The sequence below is a fragment of the Camelus bactrianus genome, chromosome 2 (genome assembly GCF_048773025.1).
Source record: "Camelus bactrianus isolate YW-2024 breed Bactrian camel chromosome 2, ASM4877302v1, whole genome shotgun sequence".
Taxonomy (NCBI): domain Eukaryota; kingdom Metazoa; phylum Chordata; class Mammalia; order Artiodactyla; family Camelidae; genus Camelus; species Camelus bactrianus.
Genome location: NC_133540.1, coordinates 136,062,745 through 136,088,860, shown reverse-complemented (window position 1 = coordinate 136,088,860; position 26,116 = coordinate 136,062,745). Strand labels below are relative to the sequence as shown.

The window sequence follows — 26,116 nt, the reverse complement described above, 5'->3', positions numbered from 1 at the left end:
TTAATACTCTACTGTGTGTGTTCCATTTGACTAGTTCCACTCATACATTTATTATTTACCTCCATCTGTGATTTAAAATTTTATCATTTTTCTAATTGCTCAAGATACATATAGATTTAGCCTAATGTCAAGCCTTTATTCTTCTCTAAACTTGGAGCTTAAGCCTTCAGTCTACCATCGTCCAGTTTCCATGTGCTGTACTTTCACTGTCATTCGGATTCTGGAGGGAGAGGGAGCGGAGACAACTGAAGTCAGAACGGCTGAGACTTTCCAGAATTAAGTAAAGACATGAAGTGGACAGAGTTCTGGAAGCACAGAGAAAGGCAGAACCGCAGGCGGACCCGAGCCTGAAGGAGGGCGGCCGGGGAGGCGGCAACGGGACCGACGCCGCGTGAAGTCGGAGAACAGCTCCACGCCTGGAACCGTGCCCGGCCCCATGCCCAGACAGGATGTGGCAACATGGGGGCATTTTCTCCGGAAGTTCCCCGTAAGCAGGTTTCTGTAGGCTGTGCTCCTCACAGTGGGACCACTAAGGGATGAGCCGCAGGAGCACAGAACCCAAGGGGAGCAGAGCTGGAGGACCTGGCCCGGGACCAGGGCCCTGGTCTGCCGGGAGGCTGCGGGCGAGCACAGCTCCGCAGGTGCGATCCCGGTGCGCCGCCAGCAGGGCTCCGAGGGCTGGGAGGCGGGGGTTTGAAGAGAGCAGGGTCAACCTGCGCTGCAGGGGCAGGTGCCTTAAGCCGTGGGGCCGGAGTCTGCAGCCCGCCCAGCCGTCACCCGCAGGGCCCGGGCTTCTGCCTTCCCAGGTGCCGGGCTGGCCGGAGGGGGAGCGCTGGGCAGGGTGCGTCCTCACCCAGACCCACACCACCTGCCCCTGCCAGCACGCAGCTTCTGGCCAGGACCCTTGGTCACTGTCCCTGGGTCTCCCCACTCCAGCCTCCCAAGGCCACCAGAGCCAGGACTGAGACCTACCAGAGTCCCCGGTGGACAGAGCCACTAAAACAGACACCGAGCGTGCCAGCTCTTTCTGGGATTTTTATTTCTTTAAAATAATTCATACAAATGGTTACAGTCACAAACATGATTTTAACCAAAATATTGCTAGCTACCACATCAGCAGGACGGCACCCGTGGGCCGGGCGCTCCGCCCTCGCGGCTCAGGGACAGACGCCACGGCCCCGCGCTCTCCTCTCCAGCCGCCTCGCGAGGCCGCCTTCGTTTGGAACAAGGGGGTTCATGCCAAAATTAGGAAAAACAGCCTTTGTTTTGTTTTTCTAAATTATTCTAAAAATAAGACAAGCAGGTAGAAAAAACAATGCACTGTGTGGCATGAAAAGAAAGAGGGAAGGAGTCATTGTCCTGAGAAGTTTGCCAACTGCCTGCTAGGGGCGCGCTCCACACACAGAGGGAACCGCTGTGAAGCCGGCTGGACGGAGCCCCCGGTTCCCGCCGGCCGACAGCTAAGCAAACAGATCCTCTGTAACGCTCTGGACTGTACACAGACGGAACATTCATGATAGAATTAACTACTAACTTCTTTTGCTTTAACGAGGACGCAAAGGACACAGGGCAGCGGCCCCTCGGGGCGGGACAACTACAGTCGACGCGGGGAGGCCGGGCCACCTCGCAGGCCCGGCGCCCGGACAGTCTCAGGAGTGCCGTGGCCGCTGAGGGCGCACACGCCTGTCCGAGGGCGCAGCGCTCCGCCCGGGCTACAACTGGTCACTCGCGTGGTCTCTCTCCGCCTCGGGCTTGACGGTCTGGCCGGGAGAAGGCGCATGGGGTGGGTGGGGTACGGGGGGCAGGCCGTGCGACAGGGACATGGCGCTAGGGACGAGGCCCTCCACGGCGGCCGGGATGCCGCTGGGGGCCACGCCCACCACACCCGGAGGGTACCTGCTGGGAGAGGAAGGGCGCCCGTGAGGCCGGCTGGAGGGGCCCGGGCCAGGCCCTTCCTGGCTGCAGCACCAAGTCTGGGGCCAGGGGGCTGCTCCTGAAGACTGCCTGCCGGGAAGAACCCCGCCCCAGGAAGATGGGCTTGTGCCCGGCCCTGGAGGCTGCCTCCGCGGCCCACCAGCCCCCGCTCACCTGTAGGCGGCCCCATTGAGCTCGGGGTGCACCACAGCAGGGTCCATGCTGGCCCAGTGGGTGGCGGCCGTCAGGTGGTCCTTGTTCACACAGTTCTTCAGGCTGTCGGGGATCCGGCCTGGGACACACGGCAGATGGGAGGGACAGTGTTTGCTGTAAGCAGCCTCCACCAAGTGGACCCCGGGAGCGTGGGGCCCGGTCAGGGACACGGGCTGCCCCCATGGGAGCTCAGGCTGCAGGGGCCTGGAGGCTGTGCCTCCCTCCCCTCCCCCAAGGGCCCCTCCCCTGAAGGTCTGGGCACAGTCACTCTTGTAGCTCAGGGACCCCCAGCCCCGAGCAGCTGTCCTCAGCTCACTGATGGCCCCCAACCCTGCTGGCTTGGTCTGGGATTTCAGAGACAGGCGGACAGGGCCCAGCCTTGAAAGCTTACAAGTATATCTGACTTTTCAAAAGATGAGAAAGAAAGACACACATGCTGAAACTCCCAGAGGCGATGGTGAGTGGGCGTCACAAACATGGCCGGGGCCTGGGGCTCAGGGGTCTGCTGGGGCCTAGACATCGGCCAGCCCTGGGTGGGTCAGGCCCCACTCCAGGCCCCCACCAGCCCACCTGTGATGGCTCTGCGGATCTCCCGAGCCGCCTCCTCGCGCATCTCGATGGACGCCTGCTCGCTGTACCAGGCCGCGTGCGGGGTGCAGATCAGGTTGGGTGCGTCCTTCAGGGGGCCCTGGCTAAAGCTACAGGGTACACAGCAGGTCAGAGGCCCAGGCTGGGCAGGGGGGCCTTCCCCAGGCCTGGAGTCACACCCCACCCTCTGCCAGACTCGGTGGCCCCCCAACAGGCAAGCCTGCCCCGGCTCCTGACAGCAGAGGGGGAGGGGCCTGCACTGGGGAAAGGTTGCTGGGCCCCTCCCTGCAGGGGGCTGAGGGCTCTCAGACCCCAGGCCCACTCAGCACTTCTGTGCTCTCCAGGGCTGCAGGCCCACAAGTGTGTCTCGGCTGTGGAGCCCCTGTGCGTGACCACACGTGGCCAGCTGCCTCATGCCCCCAGGCAAAGCCTGGCCACTGTGGCCCTGGGCACTCCGCAGGATGCCTGAGCCCCTTCCCTCTCCAGGAGGCGCAGGGGACTGAGAGCCTCCCTGGCCCAGGCATTGGCCTCCCAGTCTCTTGAGACCTGGCTGGGGCCCTGGGAGGAAAGTCTGCCCAATGTGGGATCTCAGGCTGAGAGTCCTTCCGTGTCCTTGGACCCCAGCTGCCCAAGGCCAGGCCTGGAGACCTCTCGCAGGCACCGGGGCCCCACTCCCTCAGCACTGTGAGGCCCTGCGGCCATGAGGCTAGGCCACTTCGGGGACTGCAGGGCACCGCCGGAGGCACCTGAAGGGCTCCGACTCGTGCACATCCAGGGCTGCGCCACGGATCCGCCCCTCCTTCAGGGCCTGGGCCAGCGCCTTCTCATCCACCAGGCCGCCTCGGGCTGTGTTCACCAGGAAGGCCCCTTGTCTCATCTGTGAAGACACAAGACAGAAGTGTAAATTAAGAGGTGGCCTGAAGACCACCCCCCACTGGCTCTGGTTCAGGGTGAGAGGACACCCCTGCTCTGAGGCTAGCGGTTTCTTGTGACCCCGATCTCACCCCAGCTAGGCCCGCCCTGCCGGCCATCAGCTCAGGCAGCCCTTCCTGGATCAGTTCTCGCCTGTTCTGGCCTTATACCCAGTTCTCGGGGACAGCATGGCGCTGACCAGTGCCCACGAGGCCCAAAGCCCCCAGCTGGGAACAAAGGCGTGGCCTCACCCTTCTTGGGGCCCGGCGGCCCTGGGCCAAAAGCAATCAGGGCATGCACACACGAGAATGTGTACACACACATGTGCACATAAACACACATACAAGGGCTCACACACAGCCACACGAAGGTGCACACATCTGGGCCAACAGACACATGTCCACATAGGTGCGCGCACCTGTGTGCACACACGTACATGTACACACATTTACCCACACCCACGTGTGTGCACCATGCACGCAGGTGAACACATACAAGCCTGTGTGCACACAGCCACCTGTGAGGCCTGGAGCCTGCGGGCCAGGGGAAGGAAGTCTGGGACCCTGGAGGGACCTGTGCGGTGGGCGGTGGCACCACAGGAGCAGCTGTCAGGACCCATCCGCCACCCAGCGTGTGCCTGGCGCCGGCCAGAGCGGGTGGGGCCCCGCCACCCCCCAAGGCCCAGGCTCCCGCTCTGGGAGGGCGGGCGCAGACCTGCTTGACGGTGAAGTCGTTGACGAGGTGGTGGTTGTGCTCGTTCAGGCCGCAGTGCAGGCTCACACAGTCGCTGTGGAAGAGCAGGTCCTGCAGGGTGCTGACGCGCTGCAGCCCCAGCGCCCGCTCTGTGCCGTCCGGCAGGTAGGGGTCATAGAAGAGCACGCTGAAGCCAAAGGCCTTGGCCCGCAGAGCCACTGCCTGCCCTACGCGGCCTGGGGGGGGAACGGGGCGTCACCATGCGCTGTGCACCTCCCCGCCCCGGCTTCTCCATCTGCCCAGGGTGACCCCAAGGCGCCGGTTCCCAGAAGCTGAGCGGGGGGGGGGGGCCGAGGGGGGCAGGACAGGGCTTCGGAAAGGAGAGGGCAGTGGGGTGGGGGCGGTGGTGTTAGGATTTGTCCCTGCACCCTGGAGGCTGAACCCCCTGACCTCGACCCCCACAAAGGCCAGGGGTCAGGGGGTGTTCGGAGCCCTTCCCTGGGATGGCGCTCTGCCCTGGCCACAGCAGGGCAGCTCCTTTAGGGACCCCCTCATGGAGCCCCGCTCCCTCAGAGCCTCGGACTTCAGCGAAGGTGGAAGTGCGCCGGCACAGAGACCCCCAGGAGGGGCGCCAGCCCGCGAGGCCGGGCAGCAGGGGCCTGGGTCCTGCCAGGGCATCCAGCCTCAGGGGCCGAGGATCGGGCACCCGCAGTCACCTCGCGCCCCTTCACCTGCGTCAGCGCCCCGTTCCGAGAATCCAGAAAACCCGAAGCAGGTTTCCACTTTTGTGAAAGTAGGTGAAGAGCGCAAATCGCTTTCAGCATGTTTTGCAGCTGCCTTGGGGCCCCTTCCTTTCCGGGGCCCGCGGGTAGCATCTGAATGTGGAGCAGCGCCGCGGTGACCACAGCTGTAGCAGGTGCTTCTCCACTCTCCGCCCCTGTGGCCACGGAAGGGACGCTCTGCTCTCGGGCAGCGAGGAACCAGAGCACAGGTTCCGGGGTCACCAGGGGGCGAGGCGGGGGGCGAGGTAAGGGCCTGAGCCGCGAGCAGGAGCCACGGTCCCAGGGCAGCCGGGCCGGGCACTGGATGAGAGGCAGACTTGGGGACCACCCAGCCCTCCCGGGTGGTCACCCCTACACTGGGCCCCACTGAGTCTCGTGACCAAAGCCACCCACAGAGATGACTCAGCCCCAAATCCACTTGGCCAGGCACACCCGCTCTGCTCACTTCTTCAACCGTGTGGGCGGGGGCCCTGGGGTGGGAGGTGCCGTCCTTGCCCTCAGACCTTCCCATGCGTCTGGGGAGTTGGAGCCTAAGTGCTGGGTGCACGGTGCTCACAGGGCTATGGGGCTCTGACCAGTGCGGCGTCCGTGTGCACACGTCCAGCAGGACAGTGACTCGTGTTGGGGAGACACCCCCATGGCCCACAGACGTCAGTGACCCCAATTCCCTGCACTAATGCAGGCACGTCCGTCACTGAGATGACCCAAAATGCCTCCGAAATTCCCCCATTGCTACGCGAGGCGCTGCCTTTGCTGTGGACAGCCGACAGGGCGGTCAGTGGGGGAGAACCCTCAGGAAACAGCATGCCGGGGAGTCCCAGGTGGACAGGGTGGCAGTTCTCAGGCAGGCTGGGTTTGGCCGGGCTCCGAAGCAAACAAGAAAGACGCTGGGCAGTGCAGGGTGGCCTCATGTGCAGGAGCTCCCCCCACCGACCCCTGATAGCCCCGCCCTCCACACTCACCTCTCCCTCCTAGCACCTCCTACTGCCCCCAGGGTGCCACCCGCCCCAACGGGCCCCCAATGTGGCTCCATCCCCAGGATAGCTGCCTGCAGAGTGAGTGATCGGGTGGGTGGAAGACGGAGCAGACCTCCCCCCAGCCAGGCAAGGCTCAGAGCAGGCCCTCACCTGAAGGCCATGTCCACTCAGCTGTCAGGAGGACAGGTGTGTGAGCGTGTGCATGACCCCATGGGCATCTGTTGGACACCTGCGTGTGCGTGAGGCCTGTACCTGGTGTTCCTGGGGCAGGAGGGGCCCGCACAGCCTCCGAGGCAGAGACACCTCACCCCCTGTCTCACCCCTGCTGTGCTGTGGCTGGGGAACTGTCCTGGGGAGGGGATCACCCCAGGTGGGGGGCCGTCCAGCAGCACGGCCAAGCCCCAGCCTCACTGTCCCCAGAGCCCCCAGCGCACCTAGTCCAATGATGCCCAAGGTCTCTCCGCGGATCCTGGCGGCTCCGGAGGCCACTTCCCGGATCTGCTCGACACTCTGGACCCGCGTGCCTTCCCGCAGTGCCTGGTGCAGCCAGGTGGTCCGGCGGTACAGGTTGAGGATATGGCACATGGTGGAGTCGGCAGTCTCCTCCACGGACGCGGCCGGCACGTTGCAGACAGCGATGCCTGGGGACACAGGACACATGTGGGTGGTCACTGGGGCCCGTCCTGTGCTTCACCTGTGACAGGCTGTGGCCCTGGGCCTGGAGACCACCTGCCACGGGACCTTCCAGGAAGGGGTCACAGCCAGGCCACCACTGCACAGGCACCGCCCCTCCTGCCCCCAAGGCCCCGTCCTACTGGCCCCTCAGCACAAGCAGCTGCATCAGTAGAGCCGCCTAGAGCCTCGGCCTGGCGTGGACCTGGCCCTGCCCCCCACCCACCATCTGCTCGTCCCCCGCACCTGCTGTCTCCCCAGTGAGGCAGCGGCACCTGGCGGCCAGGACGGCGCTGTGTTGACCCTTGGGCCACCCCAGTGCCTGGACATTGTCTGACAGGCAGACGGACCTCGCACCACTTTCCCAAAGCACCTCGGCTCACCAGGAGAAGTACATCCAGGGCGGGTGTAGGGGACACTGGGCGAGATCAGACCTGGACCATCTGTCAGGTTTGGGAACAAAACTGCCACGGGACAGTGAACCAGGTCCTGGGGGGCCTTGACAAGGATGCCCACGTGGCACAGCCCAGACTGGCCCGGAGGAAAGACGGATCCCGAGCCTGAGAAGTCACAAGGGAGTGAGAACCAGCCCTGGGAACGGGAAGAAACCCCAGACACTGCAGGTGCCTTCCTGGGGGCACTGCCCAGGGACAGGTGGCAGTGTGGGTGGGGGGATCCCAGCTGTGCGTGTCGCCGTGGGCACCAGGGGCTGGCACGGGGGCAGAGTGAACCCTGGGACGGGTGGCGACAGACAACGTGAAACCGTTTTCACCCTGCAGGCCTTGAAGATACAGCCTAGAAGCAAGGACATCAGAGGCTGCTGTCTACAACGGGGGGCTGAGCCCACGTGTCCTCACTTTACTGCAGAGCCGTAACTGGCACAGGAAAAGAAAAGGAGAGACGAAACCAGAGCAGCAGAGAAAGTGGGAGGCCAAACCCAACGTAGCACAGTCACCCTGGTTCAGGAACCGAGTCTCACGTGTGTGCACGAACGCATGTGGGCGGGACTGCAGGCACCAGCAGGCATGCACTGCATGCACACGCTCGTGTGTGTCCTGAGCCTCGACACCAACGTCCTTTCCCACAATGTCTCGTGGATGGGGACGGAGGACCCCTCGCCTGGGCTGGCGCCCCGGCCCCTCGGTCTCCAGAAGCAGAGATGGGTGCGCGCTGCCCATGACAAGCTTTCTGAGGATGGCAGCTGCAACCCTGTGACCACCCCAGGGGAGCTGGCGTGGGCCTCAGGCTGCAGCCGCAGGGATGCCGGCCCCCAGGCCACCTCCAACCTGGCAAGGAGCTGCAGCAGGGCTCTCCCCTCCCCAGGGAAATCAACGGACAAAACAAACGACAAGGTTGCACAGAGGAAACAGCACACAGGTTGCAAAGGGAACGCGGGACTGTCCTACCTAAATCCCCAGCCGACTTGATGTCGATGTTATCAAAACCGCTACCGATTCGGACGATTATCCGAAGGGCCTTGAACTTCTCCAGGTCCTCCCTGGTCAGTGTGATGGTGTGATACATCAGTGCCCCCACGGCCTCGTTCAGCACCTGCAGGGAAAGCAGAGCACGGTGAGCACAGTGGGGACTGGGCAGTGGGACGCCTGCAGAGCCAGATGCTGGCCTGCTGCTCCCAGACTCCAGCTGCCCAAGAACCAGCCCGGACGCTGCTTCCCCTCCAAGCCTGGCCCCTGGCTGGGTCAGTCCCCAGTTCCCGCAGCTTCCCAAGCAGCCTCCTTCCCTGTGGGCACTGCACTGTGGACCCTCTCAGGGGAAAGCCGCCTGATCCCAGCTTGGAAGGTTTGCAGTGACTGGGGGTGACTGCTCTGACAAGAAACTTGTCGAGGACACCGAGGGTCCCAGCCCATCAACTCAGAAGCGAAGGAGGGGCAGAGAAGACGTAGGTGGGTGGGCACCAGACACAATGGATGGAAAATGCTGGGAAGCCCAGTAGCATCTGTAACCCCTAGCCCCTGCCAATGGGGTGGGAGTCACGGAGGCACCTAGACAAACTGCTGCCAAAACAAGTGCAGCCCGAGGGCCGGTAATGCTGCCACGATGCCGGGAGCCGCGGGCAGGGGCAGAGCTCCTGGGGCAGCGAGCACGCTCTGCCCAGCACGACCCCCTCCACACACAGGTGGAGGGTGGATATGCCGAACCCGCCCCTCAGTGCGCAGAAGGCGCGGCCTCCAGGGCAGCCCTGCGCGTCCCACGCGGAAGGGCACTCCTCCCAGATGGGCGAGGAGCAGCCACAGCCCCTGGGCACTACCCACTGCGCCACGATCTGGGCAGCTGCCCAACAGCCCCCTCAACCCCAGGCACCTGAAGGGTGTCAAGGTCTGGCGGGGCCCCAGGAGGGTCTACGTGGGTGGACCTTGCGTGCGGAGATCGGCCCGCGAGAGGGGCCTTGCCAGCCGCAGGCCCTAGGGCGGCCTGAGAGCTGCCTCTGTGCCCCTGGACCACCCCCACACGGGGCTCCGGGCGGCCCTGGACGCCTATCCCGCGGTGTCCGCGTGTCCAGGCGCAGCTGCTGCAGGTGAAGCCATGGGCAAGTTGAGCCAACATCTCACGAGTTTGGGCAGCACAGCGAGGCCTGCCCAGGACCACGCCCCACGCGGAGCCGCTACCTGCGCATGCGCACGGGCTGACCCCGCCCCCTCCCTTGGAGGAGCCCCGGGGTCCGCGAAGGCCAGGAGCTCGGCCAGCGCCGGCCCGGCCCGAGTGGGGCGCACCCTGCTCCTGGGCACCTCCCCGCGCCTGGCTCTTAAGCCCACCCACTACCGACACTTGCTTCTAAGGGCGGAGCTCCTGGCTCTGCGGGATACAGGGGAGGGGGCGATGGCGCAGGTCCAGGAGGGCGGGGGCCTACACCCCAGAGCAGTGAGCGCAGGGCCACAGCGATCTGAGCCACGACTTGCTCTGGCCACAGCCAGAGCCCCAGATACCCAATTTCTGGGCTCAAGGGCTGGGCCCACCCCATCCGACCTCATCATGTAATCCACGAGGTAGCTGGGGGACGCAGTTTGTTCCTCCCTAACGGGATGTTACAATCGATGACCTCTCAAATTCAGTGAAATGCACAGGCCTCTGGGAACCCGTGGTGGACGAGTCGGCTGTCCTTGCAGCCTCTGGACTGAGCTGCCTGTGCTGACCAGGGAGGCCAACGACGGGCGTGCTGACCCGGGGCCCTGGGCAAGGGAGGCTGTGGACCATAAGGGGCCACACGTGAGCTGCATAGACCAGAGCTGATGTGGTGAGTGGGATGGAGGGGTGTGGAGTGTGGGAAGCAGGGCTCAAGACTGCAGCCTGCAGTGAGACCAGCTGCCCTGGGCTCAGCCCTGGTATGGATGGCCACCCAGAGTGCAGTTTCCCTTGGGGCTGGCATGGAGGACACGGCCTTAGGGGACCAAACAGAAAGGACCAAGGCAGAGATAGCAGAACGGCGGGGCAGAGGGAGCCTGGGGCCCCCTTCCGCAAGCACCAGTCTGGCCAGGGCTTTTCCAAGAAAGGCATGGGGCACCGTAGGCCCATGTGTCACCTCCTTCCCGGCAGACACCAGGATTCCCAGCTGCTGGAGCCGGGGAGCTGCTGAGCAGGTGCAAGAACGTCCCACTGCCCACGTCCTGAGAACCGCCCTGGGAAGGCGTTGAGGCCGCACGGGAAGACCTCGCGTCTTGACGGGACGGGGTGTGGGTGGGGTAAGGGCCAGCGTGTGCCGGCAGAGCAGCAGTGAGAGCCCATGAGGGGCAAAGAAGCTAATGAGCATGTGGGGCGAGGGAACAGGAAGTGGAGACGTCACCGGAGCTAGGGCAGCGCACACGGGGAGGGCCCCGGGGGCAGGGGGACTCAGCTGGTGAGGAGGGCCCCCAGGCAGGTGGGCAGGTGAGGGGCTGCATGCAGAGATCTACTGACGTCCACTGTGGGCAGGCACAGCTGTGTATTAAGACGCACAGGTCAGGAGGGGCAGCCCCAGGCTCGGGGACAGGCAGATCGGGACGAGGAGGCACCGGACGGGAACCCAGGTCTCCGGCCTGGGCAGCTGGACATGCGTAGGCCGCGGCTGAGATGCGCGTGCAGAGGATGGGCTGGGCAGGCGGGACAGGGAGCTTTCACAGCATGGGTGTGTGTGCGGGGGCAGCCTGTCCGTAGCACTTCAAGGCGTCGTCGTCTCTGGTGCCCTGTGTTACGTCCAACACAGATGGCCCGTGACTGTCTCGAGTGTCTGTAAAGCTGAGGAGCTGGCGCATTGCAGTAAAAACCCGAGTGCTGGCTTCTTTCCCTGAGGTGGGAAGTAAGCGGGTCACTGCAGGTCCTCTCCAGCTCTGGTCCACAGTGCTCCTCCCCTCGGCTCTGAGCGCACAGCCCTGGGCATTCCCAACTTCAGAATGCTCCCGGTGACACGTGCTGTCTGCATCCATCACTTGAACTTGTATTTCTGGGTGTGACCCGCCCATGTGCATTTCTTGGTAAATCATCTTTTTCGTGCCTGGTCCTCTCTCAAACCTCAGGGCACTAGATGAAGTGTTCCCAGTGGACACCTCCCGGAGACCAGCCCCTGCCCCTGCAGGGCCGCCATCCTCTGTCCAGACTCCAGGTCCACAAGCCTTGCTGGTTCGTGTTCTCTCTCGTGGCTGCAAAGTGATTGTGACACCCCGGAAATGGCATCCACCTCCCAGGAGCCACCCCAGCAGCTCCCCAATGTCCTCTAGCAGCTGCAAAACCAGTGAGTGACTGAGTCGGTGTCCTCTGATCCAGAGAGGGTAACAGGGCCTGCCTGAGGAGTACTCACAGGGCACCACCCCAAAGGAAGGCCAGGAAACGGCATTCTGGAGCTGAGGCTCCCCTCCAGCCATCACAGGACACGCATGGCTGCGCTCAGGAGTTCCAGCGACTTCTCCCGCATCCTTCCGGGAGCTGGGTTCTGTGAAGCAGCCAGGGGCCCGGGGTGACACTCCCTGATGCTCCAGGGTTTCTCAATGACAAACGGCTCAGCGTGGAGGGACAGCAGGCTGGAGACCTCACGCTCCAGACTCTGACGGAACCGCCAAAGTGCCACCCAAACCAGCAGCAGCCCACATGCCTCCCATTCTCGCAGTGACGGCCAGGCTGCACCTGGAGTCCGAGTCCCTGGGAACAGGGACAGTGTCACCTGCTTCTGGCCTGAGCACCCCTCCCCCAACCACTTCCTGCTGGGATGTCTCCTTCCTCGTGATCGAGGAGTCTGAACGTCTTAGCTGTTAACACTCTGGCCAGACACGGGCTGCAAACACCACCCCTCACTCCCCTGCTTTCCAGTTTTGTGTTGCCTCGAGACTGTTTCAACTGCCTTGTAACCAGATGGCCCCTTCCCTGTACACGCTGGCTGCCTGCAGACCTGCCCCATCTGGTTCTGTCCTGACCAGGGAGCACGGCTCCTCTAACACTCGGTGAGGGTGGGTGCCCACGCCAGCCGTGCCCGGGGACCTGAACGTGGGGGCATGAGGGCAACCCCAAGGCTCACAGGCTCACCAGTCCTCTGCCACTCCCAGTGTCCTCAGGTCTCCTGGGGCAGGGGCTGTTTTGGGGTTTCTGTCCCTCCTGCCGACGGCCACCCCACTACTAGCCACAAAGCCTGTTTCTGCATTTTTTTCTGGATTTTTATTTCATTTCTTACCTGGCCTCCCTCCTGGGACTGGCTCTTTGCTCTGACGAGGCCCCCACTGGCCCCTTCAAGATGCTCTCCCCGTAGGCCTGCAGTCCTTCCCACAGCAGCCCCTGGGGACCGAGCCGGCTCCCCGGGCAGCGCCCCTCCCACCCTGGCCCGGCCTCTCGACAAACCACCGTTTAGGGACCCCAGGCCTTCCTCTTCCGAGGCTGCCGCCCCCTCTGTGGGTGCCTGATTTTCTCCAAGGAGCTGCCTGAGAGGACGGCTGAGGAGCAAGGCCCCCAGCGGGTCAGCACGTGAGAAGCCGCAGTCCCGGGCTGCAGACCCTCTTCCTGCAAGCTTCAGTGTGCCCAGTGTGGGCCTGGTCTGAGCTCGGCCCCCACCCCCGGCCTTGGTGAAACCAGAGCTCCAAAGGTAGGGCGTCTGTGGGCCCCGGCGCTCCTCCCAGTATGTGGTGGGAGAGCTGCAGCCCCTACTCGGCTCCGGAAGATTTCCTCACGCTGTGGTGCTCACACCACTCTCTCTTCTTCTGTGACACTTGGATAACGTCCAACGTCCAACCAGCTGTGAGGAGGCAGAAACCCCGACCAAACGCGACAGGGGAACCACGGTGAATCTCCTCCCAAGCCAGGGCCTGCAGACAGGAGGTTCAGGGAGGGCAGCTCTGCACCCGAAGCCCCCCCCACCTCTGCCGGCTGGACTGAGTCACGTGGCCACACCCGGCTGCACAGCATGGGGAGGGGCTGCTCGTCCCGGGCGGCTCTTCCACGGGGGCCGGGCTGCACCACCCCACCGGGCTTGGCCCCCCGGGGGGTCTGCCCCCTCTCCCTCGTCCTCGTCCCCTCCATCTTTCTTCTGGCCTTCCATGGACTGTTCTCCAAGCTTCCTGTGAAAACCTCCATTTTCTGCTCACACTGTAACTTCCAGGAGCTACTCCTGCTCTCCTGGGTTCCTCTCCTGCCCAGCGGGCCACCAGACACCTTCACACCTAAGGACACCAACGCGAGGCTTCCACACTCTCTTCTATCCAAAGCGGAACATTCTGCCCAGCAATGCTTCTCCTGCACATTTACCTGTTCTCTGACAGGCGTGGCCTTGGCTGTGGGGGGCGAGGGGGCCAGGGATGCTGTCCATCCACTGGCGAGGCAGGGCTGTCCCTGACCCTCCTTGCTTCTTTAAGTTTTATATTAACTTGTTCCAGTAGTTTGGGTGCATCACAATTTTGGAATAAAACGTTTTGTCTCAGTTTCCAAATTTACTTGCAAAGCTTGTTTTAATATCGCCTATGATTTTTGTAAATTTCTATCCACAAGTCTCTTTCATTCTGTACATTTGTTTTTCAAACAGCAAGTTTTAGTTTGAAAGAGTTTAAAATTCAGGAGATGTCGCCAACACGGTAAGAGGGCTCCCGGGGTCACGAGCCCAGACGTATGCATCTGTGCACAGCTCCATGTGACTTCGCCGCTACCCCAGGACACAGAGCAGGACTGCCCGTCTCCACAAAGCAGCACCCGAACCTGGCACCTCCACCTCCACCACTGCCCTCCTGTCCGGGAGGGGACAGCTGACTCCCGGGGCCCCTGCGCCTTCTTGCCCAGCGGGGCTCCCGGGTAGGACTGTGCCTGAGCTGAAGGCCCTCTGGTTCCGGCCACGAGGAGCAGAGCGGCTGCGACGTCACACGCGGCTTTCTGTGTGGACGTGTGGTGTGCTTCTCTGGGAGCAGCAGCGGCAGCGTGACTGAGGGTTCCGTGCTGTGTGCGGCCGCTGGCCACCGTTCCCAGAGGGGCTGCCCGGCCAGACCTCGGCCGCCGCCGCACTTTTCTCCTCGGCGGTCGCTGTCCTCTGCCACCTCCGGATGATCGTCAGCCTTTATCTCGGCAGGTTTTGCTCCTGGCCACCCCTCCCCTAGCTCCGAGACTGCCCTTGGAGCCCAGCTCCCCATGCGGGCCTGCACCCTGCGGCCCTGTGCCCCTTCCCGCCCCCCGATTCCCGACTGGCTGCCAAGTCTGCCCAGTAAATCCTCACTCTCAGCTTTGCTCCAGATCATCTCAGAATCCTCCTAGTCCTGTCCGTTGCTTTGAACACTCGCAGGTCCTCGTGCTGCTCTCCAGCTCGGTCTTTGTGCCCCGGTTGTGACAGCAGCCGTCCCAGCAGCTCCCGGGGGTCCCTCCTCGCACCTTTATCTCTGCTGGCTTTCACTCAAAGTCCTCACCTCTGCTAATGCCTGGTCACCTCAGACTGTGTGACAGACACTGTGCTACAAAACCATTTATAGAGACCATCTGAGGCCCAGGGCAGTGGTCTCTTCCCATCAAGAGAATGCATGCCCATGTTCCACCAGCCACCCGGGGCGGCGGTGCAGGTCGCCGACTATCCACGCTCAGGGCCTGAGGTGCACGTCCCGGGCTGGACGGCAGACACAAGGGAGCACTTGGTTCCGGCTCATCCTCCCTCCAGGGCCCCAGCAGAGAGCCAGGGGGAGGTCCAGCAGGCTCCATCCTCGGCTGGCCCAGAAGGCTGCCAGAGCCGCTGCTTTCAGCACAGCCCACATGCCAGGCCGGCTGCTGAGGCCTGTCCATCCCCGCGGAGTCTGGGCCTTTCCTGACCCTGCTGGCTCTCCGAAGCTCCTAGGCTGTCTCAGGAGAAACGTGGTTCTCAAGGACTCAGTTGGCTGCGACCACAAACAGAAACCAGGTTAATGGACTTCCCACCACGGGGAACCAGCTGATCTGAGAACATGAACCACGAAAGCTGCCTGGATGCTGCCCACCATGTGGCGCAGGCCCCAGGTGATGGGGACAGGGGACGCCAGTGTCCACCTCCAATACCGACCCCAGGTTCTGCTTCTGGGAAAGGGCTGCTGTGATGGAGACACGGTCCCCCTGCTGCACCAACAGGCCACTCCCCATTACCTTCTCGTGGATCTCCTGCGTGGACTGCGCGTCACAGAAGGCCACCGTGGCCACGTCCTTCAGGATGGGCATCTCCACCGTGCAGTCCCGGCCGTCCAGCAGTGCCACCAGGGGCCGGGGGTGCAGGGGCCCGTTCATGATCGGGGGTCGGACGCCTGAAACGACAGGGCCAGACACTCAGCCTCCCGGTGCGGCGCAGCCAGGCAGCCATCCCAAGCACCTGTGATTTCCATGTGTCCAGACACAGGATCTTTCTCAACAGTGAGCTGAAAATCAAGGAGGAAACAAACTACCCTTTGCTTCAGCTCCCAGCCGCCCGGGCAGCCCTGCCACCCGCCTGATGCCAGGAGAGGCGGGCAAATCAGAAGTAACAGGCTTTGGGGACGAGCCCATGGTTTCTCCTCTGCCTGAGGCCACAGCGTGCTGCCCAGAAACCCCACAGGGACCCCCGCCCCATCCAGTGCTGCTCCTGTACACAGGTTTGAGGGACAAGAAACAGTGCAGAGCTAGATGGGGGTTAAAACTCCAGAAAACGGGCAGAACCACTCACGTTCCCAAAAGACAAGGTTGAGGATCATTAAACACTTGTCCTTCCAGACGAGAGGCAGTGGCGCCTCATGTGGATCCAGGGTGGAGACGTGAGGGCCCACAGGAGACACACATTAGCCCTGCTAAAGCTTGGCCGCGGACGGCCCACGCAGCCCCGGGCACGCTGCAGCCAGCATGGGGGCGGCACCAGGTGTGCAGGACGAGAACCCAGGCATGGTGACTGCACGCTTTCCCAGGGCCCACAGCCACCTGCCAGCAGCCACAGCTCCCGAGGGCACGCCGCTCACACCCGACCTTCAGACGGCGACGGTCTGCAGACCAGAACCCCAGGAGCGGTGTGTCCAGGCCACCCCTCCAACACGCAGTCAGCAGAGAGCAAAGCGCCACAGACGTGCAGAGAACAGCGACTTTCCACGTGAAACTGCTACCTGGCCTAGCGTGTGACCCCCCCGCCCAACATCCCTCAGCTTTTATTTTCATAAACATCCAACCACAACCACGGTGCATGAACCAAGCCTCCAGGGTCCGCGGCGGCGTCCTGGCCATCACATGGCTGCACAGCCTTGTGCGGAACTGCCGGGGAGAGGACGGCGGGGCGCGGGCGGGCCCGGCAGTGAGCGTGGTGAACTCTCGATGGAGGGCACTGTGCTCGGCGGGGCTGCCCCGGACACCAGGCCTCCCGACCACGTAGCTGGTGCCGGACCAGGTCTTGGGGCCCAGCAGCAACGCCCAGAGCCACAGCGAGTCCGCAGAACCTCTGGCTGCGGCCTGGCCGAGCTCTCACAGCCTTGAGACTCCTCTCGACGGAAACGAACCACGTGGCACACGTGAGCCCGACCCCTGGGCTCTTTCCCAGAAATGCGGCCGCACTCCCTCTGGGAGGGCCCTGTCCTAACCCACCGCACCGGGGGACGGGGCACCGGCCTCGAGCAGCTGCGCACTCCAGCAGCCCCAACCAACCTGACATCTCTTAATATGGGCTCAGCTTCCACCACCATGAATTCGCCTTTCAACGCGCTCTATCTTCAGAATCCCAGGGCAGAACTGCGTCCTGTCACTGCGTCCTCATCCCACGGCTTTAATCGTCTTGAACCAAAGCTCCTAGGCTCCTGTCCACGGCGGCCACCGAAGCCCGCGCCGGGTCAAAGTCTGACTAAAAATTAAACACAAGAGACACGTTAAACACCACTCAGGAGTGACAGGAACGCACAAGCTCCAGGCGGTCCGTGGAGGCAGAGCTGTCCCTGCGTCCTCGACCCCACGCCTGCAGCTGCCAGGCTGGGACCTACCTGGATTCAGGCCTGGCCAGCGTGCCCAGGACGCCCACCCAGACGCCTCTAGGATGCACACACTAGGAGGCAGGGGCCCTGGGGCGCAGAGAGGAGGGCACAGGGAGTGGGTCTGCAGCCAGTTCTGGAAGCTTCCATCTCGTGTGGCCAACCCTTCCTGGGCCCTTTTCGCGGGGCAGGGGCAGGGAGCCCAGACAAGGCCGCCAGGCAAGAGGCCTTGGGACGCAGACCTTGACACGGAGGCCACTTTCCCACGTCCCCCACGGAGGCCCCTAGGCGGGGGCTTCCCCGGGGCCCACGTGAGATTCAGGCAGGGTCCTCCTGGAAGTGCCGCACGGCCCAGCCTGAGGGGCAGCGCACGCGGGTCCCAGGCCTTTCAGGGGCAGGGATCCAGGAGGTTTATGGGGCTGGGAGCAAGCACAGAGCGACCAGGCCCCGGGAGCGCGCCGGCCTTTCCTGGGTACCTGGCGAACACTCGGCTGAGACCGCCGCACGGGCGCTGAACCTGACGCGCCAGGGTAGGTAGGCCGTACTGACCGGCACTGGCAACGCTACATGTGCACCGTGAGGTCAGGCCACGAGGAGGGCAGCACCATGGACCAGGCACCCTGGCCCCCTACCTACTGCTGGCCACAAGGAGACCGCAGCCAGGGACAGGCCTGCAGCCTCTGGAACGTGTGCGGCCCTCCCCTTTGCTGGACCCCAGCCTGCAGCCTTCCCGGGACCCAGTGGACAGAGCCGATGCTCAGAGACCCAGCTACCTCACAAGCCGCATGCAGGTGGGCGGCGGGCCCTGCCATCTGATTGTGAGCCTCGGCGGGGTCAGAGGGCCTGCCCCTCCAGGCCACCCCAGCCACGCTCAACTCGCAGAACGCCCTGAGCCCGCCCGTCCAGTCTGTCCCAGCGAGACTCCGGCGTCTCTGTTCCTGCATCGAGAGCAGATGTACTTTGTGACCCAAACCTTGGAAGCACCGGGATGCTGGCTGAATGGACTCAATGACACAGGGACTGCGCTGGCCCAACAGGCCCCAGCCAGGCCAGCTGAGCGCAGCCACACGTAGCCGGGGTCTAAGACGCACTGCTGGGTGTCCGCTGCCTGAGGGCCTCGCCGTCTGCAAACGTCTCCCCTCAATTCCCGCTGGGGGCTCCAACCCCCATCCTGACAGTGTCACTGCCCACTGGGGACACCTGGTCACAAAGGACACGGCGTGTGGCTCCCCGCCAGCCAAGCAGCAGCTCACAGGCTTTTCTCTCCTCAGTGGCCCCCTCCAAAGGGCGCTGGGGCCACGCTGCGGGGGAGAGGGTCCTGGAGAGCAGAGCCGGCAGGAAGCCCTGCGCCAAGCCTGGTCCCCTTCTCACTCCCTCATGGCTGCCTGCGCTGGGGACCCCCGACCGCCAGCCAGGCCCCCTGGCTGCCCGGGCTGAGCGCCCCTCCCCTCCCTCATCTTCCCAGGGCAGGTGGTCAGGACCTGCTAGGCCCCAGCCCCGTGCCCACCACGCCTGCTCTGCGTGCAGCCTCCACCAGGCCCGAGCCCTCAGGACACGCTGGGATCCTCCTTGTCACGTCTCTCAGAAAACAACACGGAACGTTTGCACGCTGCAGATGGCGGACCCTCCTGATTTACCTCCTTGGAGAACGTGCTGGATGAGTCGTGAAACAGCAGGTATCACCCCACACCCTGTAAACCAAGACGCGGCCCCCAGGGGCTGCCTAAGGGACCCCGAGTGACTGTCCTTGGGCCCCAGGCCTCCTCCCTCGAGGCCAGCCCCTCTCTCCACCTGGTCATCACAGGAGGCTCAAGGGGACAGTGATGGATGCGGGGTGCCAGGACTGGGGGTCAGGGCTTTCTGGGGCCCAGGCCTCACTCCTGCTGACCCCACCCCAGCTGGGATGGGCAGTGTCGGCTGAAGTGGGGCTTCCACCCATGGCCCTGACTAGGCAGAGGCAGCAGACAGCACCACGGGACCCCAAAGACCTGCCACCCACGCCTGACCACCCCACCACCTCTTCATGCTCCCTGCTCTCCAAAATCACCCCCAAACTTATCCCAAGTAGCAGGGGAGCCCCGGCAAGGCTGCAGCGGTCACCTCCGCTGGCCGCAGCCTGCTGCCCTCCCGCAGAGGGTCCCAGCCAGCTGTCTCCTTAAATCCTAGAGAAACCAGGCCAGACGCACCAGAAAGCAAAGAGGGTGCCCCAGCCAGCCTTCCTGGTCACTCGAGGCCCCCAGCAGTCAGCAGCGTCCCCACCCCCCTGGGCTGGGGCTCACGCCCCATGAGTGAGGCACAGGACCTGCGTCCTTACAGCTTGGGGAGTGAACCAGACGCCACGGGCACTCCAGGTGTCCCCCAGCTCTGCCAGGTCCCCGGCCAATCTCTCCGTGAGAACGACCTCAGAAGGAAGCTCTGCTCTGCTGGTGCTGAGCGCTGGACAAAGGACGGCTGTGTCCTGCCCTGCAGAGGAGCAGCCAGCATGCGTGGAGCTCTGAGGCCAGCCTGGACAGACAGAGAGCCCCAGGCAGGTTTCAGGCCCAACGTGCAGACTGGAGGCAACCTCTGGTGGGCACTGCAGACGGACGGGGATGAGTCTGGCTCCTCCTCTGCGGCCCCAGCCTCGGTGCCCCGTGGGCAGGACGGCAGCACCTACGGGGCCGGAAGGGAGCCAAGCCCAGCAGCAGCATGTGGTACAGGAACCCGACTGTCCACCGGCTTGAAATAACAGCAAGGCCACAACCGCAAGAAGCTCCAGGCTAGTGCCGCCGACGTTCACAGGTGAAAATGCTCAGCTCTACCGTTTCCAGAAATAAGCCAAAGGCCCCACAAGGGCTCTCACTGCTCAGAGTAGCAAGAGGAGAGCCTCCAGACACGGGGTGGCGGGGTGAGCTGACAGGTGATAAGGGGAGGCCAGGGGGCCGGCAGCACGGGCCCAGGGAGGGGAGGGCCGTGGTCAACCTGAGAGCGCGTCAGCAGTCAGCCCAGGGACCTGAGGGCCCCCAGGCCACCTGTACCTGCAGCACCTTCTACAGCCACTGCTGGCCACACACCCCGACCCTGGCACCAAAGGAGGCCTTCTGCCCGGGAAGGGAGGGAAGGGACAGAAGGACGGCTGGGGGAAGCAAGGCCTGGGGCCAGCAGGCGTTAACGCGGGGGGGGGGGGGGGGGGCACGGTGGCAGGCAGGGCCAACTCCCACACCCCTGGTGAGTGGAGTCCCACCGGCTCCTCATTTTACAGACATGGGGCAGGGGGAAGGGATCCAGCCCCCAGAGCGCCCCAACTCCTGCCCAGCTCCGCCCACAGGCTGCCTGCGTGCTTGAGACCTGTCTTCAGCCACGGCTCCCTAGGTGTGGTACCCTCCCAGGGACCAGAGCACAACTGGCACACTCTGGGCTCACCTGAGTTGCTGGGCTCCCCCCTCCATCACAGCATGTCCCTGGTCCCTGGTCCTGGTGCCTGCAGGAAGCCTGGGGTCCTGACAACCCTGCCCCAGGCCAGACAGCGCCCCAGCTCCAGGCCCCCCTGCCTCCTGCAGCGCAGGTGAGCATCTCAAACTCAGCGCCCCCAGAACTTGCCCCGAAACAGTCCCCGCTTCCTCTCCAGCCCCAGTACCTGGCCTACCCCCCAAATTCAGGGTCAGGGTCTCTCACCCTACGTCCCATCCAACGGCCAGTCTCCCTGGTCCCCTGTGCTCCCCTCTCTCCACCTGGCACCCGGCCCAAACACAGCGGCCCCCGGTACTGCAGCCAGAGCCCACCCCACGCCGCACACCCCTAGGCACGGCTGCTGCCTCACCACCCTTCCCAGTGACACCGGCCCCTCCCTGACCCATGGCTTGACCCCGTCACACCCTCCTGAGAGCCACCTCCCGAGACAGGGGCCCCTGCATTCCCAAACCCTGGCCCCGTCTCAGAGCATCCCTCTGCAGCCCGCCCCCTGCACAGCCCCATCCTGGCACTGGGCGAGGCCGGCCCGCAGACCAGGCGCCGAGGCCAGTAAACCTGCATGGGACGATGCGCTGGCCTACTGATTCATCAGAATCAAAAAGGCGTCCCAACACGTGCTGCACATAAAGGGTACAAAACCAGTGGACGTGGCACCAAGACCCTTCCGCACGCGAGTCCACCTTTTACCTCTTTTGCTCAGCTCATGCCCACATGTATGCATGGGCCCCGCAGGCTTTACAACCTGGAGAGTCCTCATGGAAAGAACGTGGCTCATCAAGAAGCACCCCATGACTTAGAGTACATGACCTTCCTGCTTCTAGGAGTGATGTCTCACGGCCGCTCCAAGGAGACCCCTGTGGAGAGCCCCCTCCAAGGCCTGACCTCACAGCTGGATGCGGAAGTCGGAGGGTTGGAAAGACCTGGAGTCAACGGCCAGCCCACTGGAGACACAGCCTCAGAGACAGACGCACGGCCTGACCAGTGTGCCAAGGGCACTGGGCCTGCCTCCCACAGGACGCGGTCCACAGTTGGGAGGGTCCACAAAGGCTCCCCTTAGGGCCGGGGTGCCAACCCCACCAGCAGGCTTGTCGGGATTTCTTCCAAGCCATTCCAGGCTCTAGAGCCCCTGGCCAGTCTGTGGCCGGGCTCAGGGCTGATGGGGCCAGGAGGGACCACCTCCCAGAGGCAGCACAGGCGGTAACAACTCAGCAGCGCTGAGCCTCCCCACTCCCGCATGACAGGCACTCAAGACCCTTGCATGGCAGGCCCTCAGGGCAGACCTGGGAGGGCCCCGTAGAAGCACGCGGCCCGCAGCTGAGCTTCTGGAGGAAAGGTCCAGGCTGTGACCTGCCGTCTAGGGGTGGAGGAAAGCACGGCTCGGATCACCCTCCCACCCAAACGGATCAAGGTGTAGGGCTGGATGGGGCCACCCAGGGCTTTGAGCAGGCCTCCCGCAAAGCGAGGCCAGGACCCAGCCTGGCATGGGCCTCCAACAGGACCAGCTGGGGAAACTTACTGCAGGATTAAAAAAAACCTCAGACAGCCACCTCTGCCCAGGACCTCCACATCAGGGAGCCAAAGCCATGTGCAGGCACAAGGGAGGGGCTCTAGCAACACACGGCCTTCCCCCCTCCCCTCACTTGACTGGCAATAACCCAGGGCTCTGACACAGGACGCTTGGGGGCAGGTGACACGTCATCGCAAAGAAAAGCCCCAGCGCAGGCCTAAGGCCTGCTTGCAGCCAGCTGCCCAAAGGCCACCCATGGCCGAACCCAAGGGCCCTGCTCCCACAAAGAGGAGTTCAGCTGGGGCTGAGGCCCTCTGGGAAGCATTTAACACCTACCATGGAACAGCTCGCTAGAGAATCACACCTTCACACGGACGTGCACAGGGTTGGGTCCAGCCTCCCCAGGCGTGAGGCTGAGCTGCCCGCAGGATGGAACCCTTGACAGGGCAGGAGGGACCAGCCCCAGCCCCCAACCCCCAGACCCCCTCCCGGGTGTCCTCAGGCTGAAGAGGCCAGAAGGGGAACCCAGAACACAGCCAGGACAAAGGAAGGTCAAGTGGTCCAGGCAGCAACCCAGCCACCAGCCACTCCTTGGAATGAGAGGGAAGGGCCGGCAGGCAGGGCAGGAGGACTTGCCCACGGGCCTGACGCAGCTCCAGCCTCCCAAGACCGCGTAGAGATGCCCCAACCAAAGCACGCGCCCGAAGGTGGCACAGAACCTGACAGAAGAGCTGGGGGGAACTGACGGGCTGACCGACGGCCCCACAGGAAGCGCAGCCCCAGAGCAGCACCAGCACCTCTCCACGAGGCCCAGCAGGACCCACGATGTCAGCCTCCGCAATGCCCCAGAGGTCTAGGGTCGAAATGGGCCCCCCAGACCACACACATGGCCAGGCTGACATCCGGGGCAGCCAGGACAATGACTGAGAGCACACACAGCTGTGGGGTGCGGGGTATCGGCCCCGGCCCTGTGCTGCGCTGCCCCACCCACTCCCATCCCTGTCCCTGGTCCTAGCCCTGACACTGTCCCCCTCCCCATCCCTATCCCTGGCACACACTCCCTCATGCGGTTCCACCTCTTTCCACGTCACCATCCCCACTTTGCAGACACACAAAGAGAAGTCACATAAGGGGCCCAGGACCGCGCGCTGGTCAGGGCTCAGTCTGTGTTCCCCTAGAGACAGGTCTGTGCTTCTGTCTGCTGTGGTCACTCCTCCAGAGGCTCAGAGACGCTGCCCTATGCAAAGGTGGATGTACTGCACTGACACACAGGGCAGGTCTGCACCGGCTCCAGGCACACCAACATCCACACTGCCGGGGTCAGCTTTCTACCGAGTGTTCGCTTGTGTCTGCTTTTATACAAATGCAGTTCCCACTCTTGCAAAGGAGAGGGGGGTCCTGGCGAAGGGAAAGACGGGCCTACGTGGTGTAAGAACACCTGCAGTCCTCGCGCCGGGAGCCACCATTCTCAGCCCATCTCTCCAGCCGCGCCGGAAGCTGGAGCTGATGAAGGGGCTCACCTGCCTGACGGCTCAATTCTGAGTACCCGGAAGAAAACCCATCCCAGCCCTCTTCTCCAAAGCAGGCGGTTCTCCCTCCCCACAACCAGAGGACAAAGCTGCCCTGGCCAATCACAGAGAACAGCATCACCAGGAAGGGGCTGCCTGGGCCAGGCTCCCAGCTCCAGTCGCTACCAGCTTAAAAAGGTCGTCCTCCCAGCAAGCCCAGGGGGGTGCCCTCCATCCCCTCAGGCACCAGCCAGAGAAAGCGCCGCCCAAACCCACAGTCCAGGTGCGGCGGCAGCCCCACCTTCCACAGGCCTGGGGAGCCCGCGGCCCTGTCTGCAGGCTCCAGGGGTAGGGCCATGGGGGAGGAAGCTGAGGGTGCCTCCCCGCCCGCGCCCCGAGGCGGCCCCAGCCTGGTGGCCGTAAGCCGCGAGGAACGCGGGCCTGGGAAAGGTGGCACGAGAGGCGGGCATGACAGGTGGGCACAGCGGCCCGCAAACCGACACCGCCCCGGGCCCCCGCCCGGCCTGCCACCCGCCCAGGCTCCGGGACCGCGGCGCTGCCCGGGCACGGAGAGTGCCTGCTTCTGACACTTTTCAAAACACGGAGGGAGCGAGGTGCCCGGGAACAAACGAGCGGGTCACGCCTGCTCGATTACTCAGGTGGAAACACGATGGGATCAGCGAAGGGGGCGGGTGTCCTGCCGCCGCCTCTGCCCGGCGAGCAGGAACGGCTCCCCCCGCCGCTGACGCATCACTTCAGACACTTTGAAAGTGGGTACAGAGCGCAAAGGGCGCACAAGCCTGCGGGGAGGCCGGGCGCCGGGGCCGGCGAAGGGGCGGCGTGCGCCGGTGCTTGGGGCCCGAGACCGCGGCCCCCGCAACGTCCCCCCGGCCCGCGGGCCGGCCCCGAAGGACGCGAGGTCACCGGCGCGCCGGCCTCCTTGCCAGGCCCCGCCAACTGGGGCCGAGCCGCAAGGCGGAGGGGCCGGCGGGACATGCACACCGCGCCTGGGGTCCCGGGTGTGGGAGTCCGGGGGTCCCCGAGCCCCTTTGTGTCACCTGCGCGGGCGGGCGGGGCGGCGGCGCGGCGGCGCAGGCGCACTGGCACGCAGCTGAACGCGCACGCGCACGGCGCTCCTGTGGTCCCGCCCCGGGCCCGACCTTCGGCGCGCGGTCGCCGGCGCGCACGCGCACTCGCACACAAAGCCGGCGCCCCCTCCCGCCCCCGCGGCCCCGCCCCGCCCCGCCCCGCCCCCGCGGCCGGAAATGCGCGCGCGCGGCCTTACCGAGCGGCAGGCCCTTGTTGAGCAAGTGCGAGCTGCCCATTGAAAGGCGCGGGCGGCCGCGGGCCCCGACAAGTCCGGCGCGCTCCGCCGCGAGCCCGGCGCGTGAGGCGGCCTGGGCGCCGTCCGCTGCTCCACCCGCTCGCCTGCGCCCGGGCGCCGCCGTGCCGAGCCGCCGCGCCGCGCCAGCAGCCGCTCCACCGGGCGGGGACAGGGCGCGCGCGCGGGCGGGGCTTCCGGCGCGGCGGCCTTCTGTTTCCAGGCGCGGGCTTCGCGCAGGACCACGCGGGCGGCTGCAAGCCGCGCCCGCCCGCCCCGCCCGGCTCCCCCGCCCCCGCAGGCCGCTCCTGCCGCACACAACAGCGGCCCCTTCCTGCCCGCTCCGGCACGCGCACTTGCTGAGAACCCGCAAGGCCCCACCTTCCAGCACATGCACCTGCCCCAAACAGGCCAGGCCCTTCATGCCCCGCGGATGCACACGCACCTGCCGGCACAAGAACTGGTACCGCACCTGCCAGGCCCCACCCGCCCGCCCACGCACACGCAACTGTCCCGACATGCACCTGCCCCGCACCTGCTGGGCCCCACCTATCTCAAACCCACTGGGCCTTGACTGCTGGGCTCAACCTGCCCTTCACCCGCACCTTCGGGGCCTCTCCCATCCCGCACCTACCCGCCAGCAGCCGAGCAAACACGCTCCTGGGCGCCGGTCGTTTAAATGTCCGGTGGTTTGGGTCCGGTCGCCCGCAAGATCGTGGGAGGCAGTTGCGCAGACCCTCCGAGGGTTTCTCTGGGAAAACTCGGCCTTATGCTTGGCTTCCAGGGACGGAGGAGGGGACGTGCCTGGCCTGGGTGCGAGGTTGGGTGGCCTCAGAACCAGCTTCCCGAAGCCAGCAGCAAGGGATGTCCCTGGGCCTGGCCTGGTGGAGGGGTTCCCTGGGAGGTGTGGCTGAAGTGGGTGTCTGTCTGGCCACCACCCCAGCCCCGAAGAGAGCACCCGTGCTGAGTTCCAGAAGTCCAGAGGGGACCTGGCACTCAAGGGCCACGGGGGCTCTCCAGGGTAGGTTAGCCAGGTCCCCAGGGCGACGTGGTCCCTTTGTGGGGAAGGGTGGAGGCCACCCCTGGGAGACAGGGATCCAAGAGCTGGAATGTCCAGGGAGTTGGGCTGCTGTCAGATGGCCACGGGGAGTTGGCCATGTGGCTGTGCTGGTCAGTAAAAGCAGTAGCGGACCCTGT

The 26,116-nt window shown here is 64.5% G+C and overlaps 1 protein-coding gene across 7 annotated transcripts; it reads right to left on the bottom strand.

Moving 5' to 3' along the window:
* Positions 1-1,015: 1,015 nt before the first annotated feature.
* Positions 1,016-25,091, bottom strand: CTBP1 (C-terminal binding protein 1). Of its 7 annotated transcripts, none has more exons than XM_074352122.1 (11): positions 24,884-25,023; positions 16,817-17,009; positions 15,308-15,462; positions 8,158-8,302; positions 6,514-6,720; positions 5,052-5,279; positions 4,342-4,556; positions 3,462-3,592; positions 2,698-2,825; positions 2,089-2,206; positions 1,016-1,899 (listed from the first exon to the last, which is right to left on the bottom strand). In XM_074352122.1, exons 2-11 carry the CDS (start codon positions 16,821-16,823, stop codon positions 1,713-1,715), a joined length of 1,521 nt encoding a protein of 506 aa, XP_074208223.1. In that variant the 5' UTR covers positions 16,824-17,009; positions 24,884-25,023; the 3' UTR covers positions 1,016-1,712. The 7 variants fall into 7 exon arrangements, with proteins under 7 accessions (XP_074208223.1, XP_074208226.1, XP_074208224.1 ...); XM_074352125.1 differs by having other exon boundaries at positions 16,817-17,005; positions 24,884-25,000; XM_074352123.1 differs by lacking the exon at positions 24,884-25,023 and adding an exon at positions 24,657-24,680.
* Between the last annotated feature and the right edge of the window lie 1,025 nt (positions 25,092-26,116).

What these genes read in the sequence shown, in the direction of transcription:
- CTBP1 (XM_074352115.1), bottom strand. Translation starts at nt 24,923, where the DNA reads ATGGGCAGCTCGCACTTGCTCAACAAGGGCCTGCCGCTCG. An exon ending in CTTGGGCATCATTGGACTAG is followed by an intron (nt 5,280 to 6,513) that starts GTGCGCTGGGGG and finishes GCCCGAGAGCAG; the next exon opens with AGCGTCCCTTCCGTGGCCAC. An exon ending in CACGAGTCGGAGCCCTTCAG is followed by an intron (nt 2,826 to 3,461) that starts GTGCCTCCGGCG and finishes TGTACCCTGTAG; the next exon opens with CTTTAGCCAGGGCCCCCTGA.